This window comes from Camellia sinensis, chromosome 5 (assembly GCF_055761805.1).
Source record: "Camellia sinensis isolate YWXY chromosome 5, ASM5576180v1, whole genome shotgun sequence".
Classification (NCBI taxonomy): domain Eukaryota; kingdom Viridiplantae; phylum Streptophyta; class Magnoliopsida; order Ericales; family Theaceae; genus Camellia; species Camellia sinensis.
Genome location: NC_138965.1, coordinates 10,435,429 through 10,443,338, shown reverse-complemented (window position 1 = coordinate 10,443,338; position 7,910 = coordinate 10,435,429). Strand labels below are relative to the sequence as shown.

The following is a 7,910-nucleotide window of genomic DNA, read 5'->3' as shown; positions in this document are numbered from 1 at the left end:
CTAAGGACCATGTTGTAGTGGACTTAGCAGTTGGCGTGATTCGTTCCGCGACTAAGTTCTATGTGATTGAAGCAGATACAAATTACCACACGATACTTGGCAGAGCTTGGATACACCGATATGGGGCTATCCCGTCCAGTTATCACCAATGTGTGAAGGCAAAGTTAGGAAAGCGCACAGTTACCATAAACGCGTCTGAAAAGCCATTCGAAGTGGAAGATACACACTATTTGGATGCAATTTTCTTTATTGAATTGTCAACGGATGAAACTCCAAGGACTGGTAAAATTGCAGGGGTAAAATTTCCAAAGTGGGAAGACATTCGAAAAGCAGAGGCTGCTCTAAAAAGCAGTGGACAGAAAAGGAGCAGCAAATCTACAAGTCCTTCGCCCAAGATTGTCAAGGTGCATAAGGGCAGTAAGACAGTTTACTACCTATGACGGTCTTGGGGGCCAGACTTCATACCTTGGGAGGATAGCCCCGAGACAAATAAATGTGACGGTAATGAGTCTCAATAAGGGTTGGTAGAGACACCTGAGCCCGCCCCTAAATGCATGCAAGATAGGTCCAAACCCCAGCAGGAGGCACTTGCTGAGGTCAACCTCAGTGACTTACGTAGGCAGAGCAAGCCGGTGTTTGTCAGTGATACGATGGCTCCAGCAGCTAAGGCAGAATTGATAACACTACTAAAGCAATACAGTGATGTCTTTGCTTGGACATATGATGAGATGCTTGGTCTTGACCCATCTCTCGTCACTCATCATCTGGACACTTTTCCTAACTTTAAATCGATCAAGCAGCACGTTCGAAAGTATTACCTTGATCTTGAAACAAAGATTAAAGCAGAGGTAGAAAAGTTGCAGGGGGCCAAGTTCATTGAGCCCATACAGTACCCAACTTGGCTAGCAAATATTGTTCTTGTGCAGAAGAAGAATGGTCAGATCAGGGTCTGCGTAGACTTTCACGACCTAAATAAGGCCTACCCAAAAGATGAGTTTTCATTGCCCCATGTTGATACATTTGTTGATTCAACTGTGGGCCATCAGATGTTCTCTTTCATGGATGGGTTCAGTGGTTATAACTAGATCAAAATAGCACCAGAAGATGCAGAAAAGACAGCTTTCAGAACGCCCTTGGGAAATTTTTTCTATACGGTGATGCCCTTCGGTTTGAAAAACGCGGGGGCAACCTACTAACGGGCTATGACTGCAGTGTTTCATAACATGTTACATCACGAAGTGGAAGTATATGCAAATGATTTGGTGATCAAGTTTACTAAGGCAAACCGCCACCTCTGCGACTTGGAAATAGTTTTTCAGCGTTGTCGCATATTCTGCCTCAAGATGAACCTTCTCAAGTGTGCCTTTGGAGTTACCGCTGGCTAGTTCCTTGGCTTCCTTGTACACCAACGAGGGATTAAAGTAGATGAGGATAAGATCAAGTCAATCATGGAGATGCCACCGTCACACTCTCAAAAGGCTTTAAAGAAATTCTTAGGCAAAGTGTCATACCTCAGGAGGTTTGTTCCAGCCCTTACTGAGATAACCTTTTCCTTTGGGCCACTGTTGAAAGGGAATCACAAGTTTGAATGGTTGCAAGAACACCAACAGACATTTGATATGGTAAAGAAAACACTTACCTCCGAATTTACAATGATTGCCCCAAAGCCTGAAAAACCTCTTCTACTGTACCTGACCTCTACTCCTCGGTCTATTAGAGCCCTACTTGTCTGAGACATAGATGGAATTGAGAAGCCAGTCTATTACATCAGTCACAAAGTCAATGGTGCCAAGTCGCGATATACTCCAATTGAGAGGCATTGTTTAGCCTTGATCTTCACAGCGCAGAAGTTGCGCCACTACTTTTTAGCACACCCCATCCAGGTTGTGACCTGGAGTGATCCAGTTCGTTACTTGCTGAGCAAGCCCACCCTGATTGGGAGAATGACAAGATGGCTATTGGCTTTAGCGGAATATGATATCACTTGCGTCACTCTTAAGGCTATTAAAAGCCAAGCACTTGCAGACTTACTGGCCCAGTTCCCATCTGGTGAACATGAACCTGTAGAGGTACCTCTACCAGGTGAGGTCCATGTCTCAGCAGCTGCAATTGAGACTTATTGGGACTTAAAGTTTGATGGAGCTTCCGGCGCTGAGAAATGTGGAGCTGGTGTAACACTAACCAGTCAAGAAGGAGAGAAGATCCATCTATCATATAAGCTTGACTTTGAGTATTCAAACAACGAAGCCGAATATGAAGCGTTGATACTGGGCCTGATAATTGCCCAAAAGAAGGGCCTCCGCAAGTTGAATATCTGGGGCGACTCCAAGTTAGTCATTACGCAAACAATGGGTGATTTCGCATTAAAGGAGCCTCTGTTGGCCCCATATCGCACTGTAGTTCAAAGGTTACTTACTCAGTTTGATGACGTCCAAATCCCGCATACCCCTCGAACACATAACCATTTCTCCGATGCCTTGGCTACACTGCGGGGGCAAATGTGGAGATACCAGATGATAATATAGCCATCATCATCGAGAAAAGAATAGCACCAGCGATGCTAACTGAAGAACATGTAGAGCAAGATGCTGAGGGGTGGAAAGCAGATATAATCCAGCAGCTGAAAACAAGCTAGAAGACAATCAGACCAGCAGAACTTGCATCATTTCTCCTTCTCAGAGGAGAGTTGTATTTTCGCGGTCCCAACAACTTGCTGGCAAGATGCATCGGTAGACAATAAGTAACTTACAGACTTAAGCAGATCCATGCTAAGTCTTGTGGAGATGGAGATATCAATCTATACCGACGAATACAGATGCAAGGGTATTACTGGCCAAAGATGGAGAAGGAAAGTACTGAGTTGCAGAGGCAATGTGAAAAGTGTCAATCCCATCTTAAGGAAGAGGAAGCCTATATATATCGACTATCTTGAAAATGACACACTGCCTGAAAACAAAGCTGACGCAATCAGAGTTAAGAGGTGAACCCTCCGCTTCTTCCTTGACCAAGACAAGCTGTACTGAAGAAGTTTCGAGGGGGAACCTTTAGCGTACTTATCAAAAGATGAGGCAAATGAGGTGCTGAGGGAAGTCCACAAGACAGAGCATCAAAGAAGGCAGTGATTATACGGATATCTCATTTACCTCAGCTACTACTGGCCAACAATGGAAGAAGATGCTAAAAACTTTGTGAGGAGATGCCAATTGTGCCAGAAGTTTGGGAATTTGATACATGCACTGGCAGTTGAACTGCACAACATCAAGACTCCTTATCCGATCCATACATGGGCATTTGACTTGGTAGGTCCTATAGCGCAGTAATCAAAAGGCTACAGATAGATACTTGCAGCAACCGAAGTTAGCATCAAATGGGTAGAGGCTATACCAATGAGGAAGGCAGATGGGGCAGGAGTAGCCAACTTCATTAGAGAAAACATAATCTGCAGGTTTGGCATACCCAAAGTGATGTTGTTGGATAACGGAGCTCCTTTTGTAAATCGCCATGTTGGAAGGCTGCTAGATACCTACTGAATCAAGCACCACAAGTCTAGTCCATACTACTCCCAAGGGAATGGACAAGCTGAGGCAACCAATAAAACCCTCATCCGAATATTGAGTAAAATAATGGATGATGCAGAGGGCACATGGTTTGAACAACTCCCCCTAGCACTCTGGGCTTATAGAACGTCAAAAAGAAAGCCAACTCAGGCAACCCCATTTTCCCTAATGTATGGGTCCGAAGTTGTGTTACCAGTTGAGTTGGCAGTACCCTCAGCAAGAATGGCTATGTCAGCACACTTAGTTCCAGACAGCAGGAAGAATGACATGGAGACAGCTGAAAAAAGAAGAGATTGGGCCTCGCGGCTAATGAAAAAATATCATCAATCCATAGCCCGTGCCTATAATCAATCTATTCAACACAGAAAATTCAAGGAAGGGGACTTAGTATGGAACACAATGGATCCAATCATGCGGGGGTAGCCAATTCCCAAGTTTTCACCTAGATGGGAAGGACCCTACAAAGTTGCTGAGGAAAGCAGCAGTGGGTACTACAAGTTGACAAGAGTAAATGATGGATTCAGAACTGGTCATGTTAACACCAAGTATGTTAAAGAATATTTTCCTTAGTTCCTTTTGTTCAAAAAAAAGAGTTGTAAAGTTTGTTTGTTAATATTTCCAAAGCAAAGTGTAAAGAAAAAGTCATACACTTAGCAGGTCTTTTACTCTCATATTCACTTAGTCTGAGGAAAGTTTTCCCTACTTAGTGAAATTTTACACTTGTAAAAGCTTAGTCATGATGAAGTTTTTGTTCACTGCAAGAGCTTTCCTTAATCTTTAGAAGTTATGTAAGAAGCAATGTAAAGAAAAGCAATGAAATGAAACCCAAAAGTACTACCAAACATCCATGCTTTCCATTAAAGTCAAACTTCTAGAACATGATTACAACGTTTAAAAAGAAGTTATGACAGAGGAAAAGAAAAGAAAAGGTGCACCAAGCGCGATGCAACAACAAAATAAAGTAAGAAAAATGGAGGAAATCGTAACAAAGTCACAGAGTTACATCAAGTCAAATCAAACCCTTCAAGAGGGAGTCCATCAGAGTCACATCTTGAGGCAACTGGGCAACCAATGCAAAGTCCTTCTCTCTAAACCGAGCCAGGTTCTGCCGATGCTGCTCCAGGGCACCCTCACACTCCTTAGTAGTCTCTTCTAGGGACGCAATCATCGCCACATTATCGGTGTGCTCGAGGAAACCATCAACCGCCTGAAGCCAGTCCTTCATCAATGATAGGTTTAAATTATTCCTCTCAAAGCTGCTCAGATTGGCATTGGCACTCTCCACGAACTTGCTGGGAGTCGTCAGGATGTGCTTGGTAGCAAGGTCGCGAATAAAGCCAGCAAGTAACTCCAGCAACGCCTTCTGTACTATAGATCCAGGGACATTAAAGGTAGTAAAGGTGTCTGGATGCAGTGCTTGGACGCGAGCAAGAGTGAAAGTAGCTTCGGAAGAGACCCAGTATCTTAGGAAGGAAACTTTCTCTGACGACTGGGGGGACTCTCTCGCACCATTGCTAGCTTCAATCACTGAAGGGAGACTGATGGAGTGACCAAAGGTTTGAGGGAAGCTCACTTCTCCTGAAAATGACTAACCAGCAGCATTAGAGTGGGTAGATGCTAGCTGGCGACCGGGTGAACTGGCCTCACGAGAAAGGCCAAAGCTGTCTGCACCGCCGTGTCGTTCTGAAAAGAAGTTATCCATCTAGTAATCTCTAACGTTCAGATCTGGGACAGCAGTAGTATCCATCCGAATATAAAAATCTCGAGACACCACAAGGTCAGCTGGCACCTCTAGAAAGTGAGTGGGGTACAAGTCTGCCAGTTGTTCAGAAGTTGCCGAAGCAACTGGATTGGAAGTCTTAGCGGCAGTAGTAACAGTATGGGCGATTAAGGTGACAGCTACCTCTGCAAGTCGATCCAAATTCAGAGGGGTCACAGCAGGAACAGTGGCAGGCTGCTAGCAGCCACTATGCCTGCATTCCCCTCAGCCACTTGAACATCTGGAAGTGGAGCTGGCTAGATCAACGGAGACTCAATGGATTAGGAGGAACCGCCAGATGCAGCTCCAAGGGGAGGTGGTGCAACTTCCAGTGGCTCCCTAATGCCACAATCTTCTTGAGGGGTCTCAGGTACGAAATCATCTCCGCTAACAGAGGAACGGCCGGAGTGCACAGAGTCAGAAGGATGCGAAGGCTCTAAACCCTCAGCAGCTATATCACCCGATGCAACTTCCACAGCAGAGGGCACTTGCACATTGCCTGCGTCCTCCACAATTGGCTCAGCCTCAGTGGTCGGTTCGTCTCTCACACTTGGTTCCTGTTCAACGTCTAGAAGAACTGTCCTGCGAGTCTTGAATGTTGTCACCCTAGTGGCAATGTGGAGGTTGTCATCATCGACTGAGTCTGACGAAGTGCCAATGGCAGTAGAAGAACCCCTTGGGCCAGAGGGCAGTATGGTCCGTGGTCCCTAAAAAGAAGAAGAAGATCATGCGATTATTACAATAAACATAATAAGTATAAGAAAATAGTACAAAATATTTTCTAAGTATGGATACCTTTCAGAGCCTCTTCCCACGGGGCAAGGCATGTGCCTCAGGAACTGAAGCCGCTGCTACTTGGGCTGCCCTCAGCTAGGAACAGGTCATGCGTACTGTTGCACTCACCTCGGGGGAAGCAATCTGCAAGGGTTGTACAGACATTGCCCCAGACGGGTGAGGCTCTTCCACAACGGGCAGGGATAGAAGCTTAAAGCGACAGAATATACTGGATTGTTTCCCTCGACCAAAAGGCAGATGAAGGGTTAGGTCGGGCTGTGGGATAGGTTCCATTGCTGGGACGATCGGGGCACTAATACAAAAATTGAAGAAGGAATTGAGATTGCGGTACCAAAATAGTCTATTGTTAGGAGTACAGGCACCCTCTCTCCCAAGTGAGGGAAACTCCATGACTCCAAGGCCCTCCACAAGTAGAGTAGTGTAGTCACGGGTAAATCATTGAAAACTCCGATGGAAATCAGTCTGAGGTAGGGGAGCATATGGAACGCCCTGATCCATCCTGAATTGCATAACGACCATGTTTGATCTGTAGACTACACTGGACATGCCTTCTTCATTCCACACGGGCAGAAATCCAGGGCAAATCCTGGCAGCAATAAAAAGAGAATTAGCGTGGACACTGTCGAGAGAAAAATCAACGTGGCGGGCCTCTGAAAAATAAAAAGGGCCAACAGAAATGCCTGGGAGAGGCTGAGTGAAAGGGCGGAAGACGCACTCCTCTATATGGTCAACATAGTCTGAAAATGGCTTGTTAGTGCCAAGGCTAGACCACCGAGAGATGCGATGGAGGGACTGATGCACTTGCCTCGTTGCAGGCCGACCCCCTGTATCTAGGACAGGGTGGCCCTCTGCATCAAAGATTTCATCAATAAAGAAGGGCTCGTGTTCTTCAGGGATGGGGCTTATGATAGGAAATCTCTCATAGAAAAAGGCAGTCAGGAACTGGGTATGCACAAAGCTCCAAACGTCATAGCAGCCCATGGATCGCTCAATGTCCGAATGGATGAGGTCAAGACGGAAATATAAGTTACCCCGGAAGAGGGGAGCCAGAGGAATTTGATTACCGCTGCAAAGCTTTACAGCTAAGGGAAATACCAGGGAATTGATGCTTTCGACAAGGTTACTGGGTAGGATAAAGAATGAGATAAAATAGCTGACGAACGCTGCCAACTACAAGTCACCTCGATAGCCCGGACCAACTACGGAATCACGGCACTCCTCAGTGATGTCTCCTACAACTGGTTGCAAGTCCTTAAAGAAATGCTTCAGCTAAGAAAAATAGGTAGTCTTATCTCTTTTGGGCCTCTCCTGGAGCAGTTTCCCAGTTCTAAGATCATACTAGGAACCAAACTTCCACACCTCCCGAAAGGCGGTTTGAAGAGCAGTAACAATGACTTGCTCTGCGGGGGTCAGAGATGCTAGGTCAAAATGGTGATCTCCACGGGTGCTGAGGCGCAAGAGGACGACAACATCTTCCAGGGTCAAGGTTATCTCCCTCCATGCCAAAGCAAAAGTGTGGGTGTCACGACTCCAACGGGAGACAATCATATCAGTGTTGGTCTACACCTTACACACTGATAACTCTCTCGAGATTAAAATGGCATTGAAAAGGCGAACATCACGCGGACGTTGCTTGAAGCCGCCATCCGCAATGATGTCATCGACCCAAAGGGACCAATTTCCTGAAAGGCCTAAATGAGTACGATAGTAGATGTAAGAATGTGAAAAGTCACCACGCTCTACACGAAACCGCAGCACAAAAGCCAGGTTCACCATGTCCGTGTCTTCCAAGGTGGCCT

At 45.8% G+C, this 7,910-nt stretch overlaps 1 protein-coding gene across 1 annotated transcript; it reads right to left on the bottom strand.

Annotated features, from left to right (window-relative positions):
- Nucleotides 1-6,546: 6,546 nt before the first annotated feature.
- Nucleotides 6,547-7,659, bottom strand: LOC145790406 (uncharacterized). Its single transcript, XM_082868137.1, has 3 exons — nucleotides 7,471-7,659; nucleotides 7,293-7,362; nucleotides 6,547-7,193 (listed from the first exon to the last, which is right to left on the bottom strand). The coding sequence occupies exons 1-3, from the start codon at nucleotides 7,657-7,659 to the stop codon at nucleotides 6,547-6,549; spliced, it is 906 nt and encodes a 301-aa protein (XP_082724263.1).
- Between the last annotated feature and the right edge of the window lie 251 nt (nucleotides 7,660-7,910).

Excerpts from the sequence above, each read along its gene's own strand:
- LOC145790406 (XM_082868137.1), bottom strand. The coding sequence starts at position 7,659 with ATGATTGTCTCCCGTTGGAGTCGTGACACCCACACTTTTGCTTTGGCA. Across the intron at positions 7,363-7,470 it reads TTCAAACCGCCTTTCGGGAG|GACTTGCAACCAGTTGTAGG; the intron begins GTGTGGAAGTTT and ends CATTTCTTTAAG. Across the intron at positions 7,194-7,292 it reads AGTTGGTCCGGGCTATCGAG|CTGTAAAGCTTTGCAGCGGT; the intron begins GTGACTTGTAGT and ends TATTTCCCTTAG.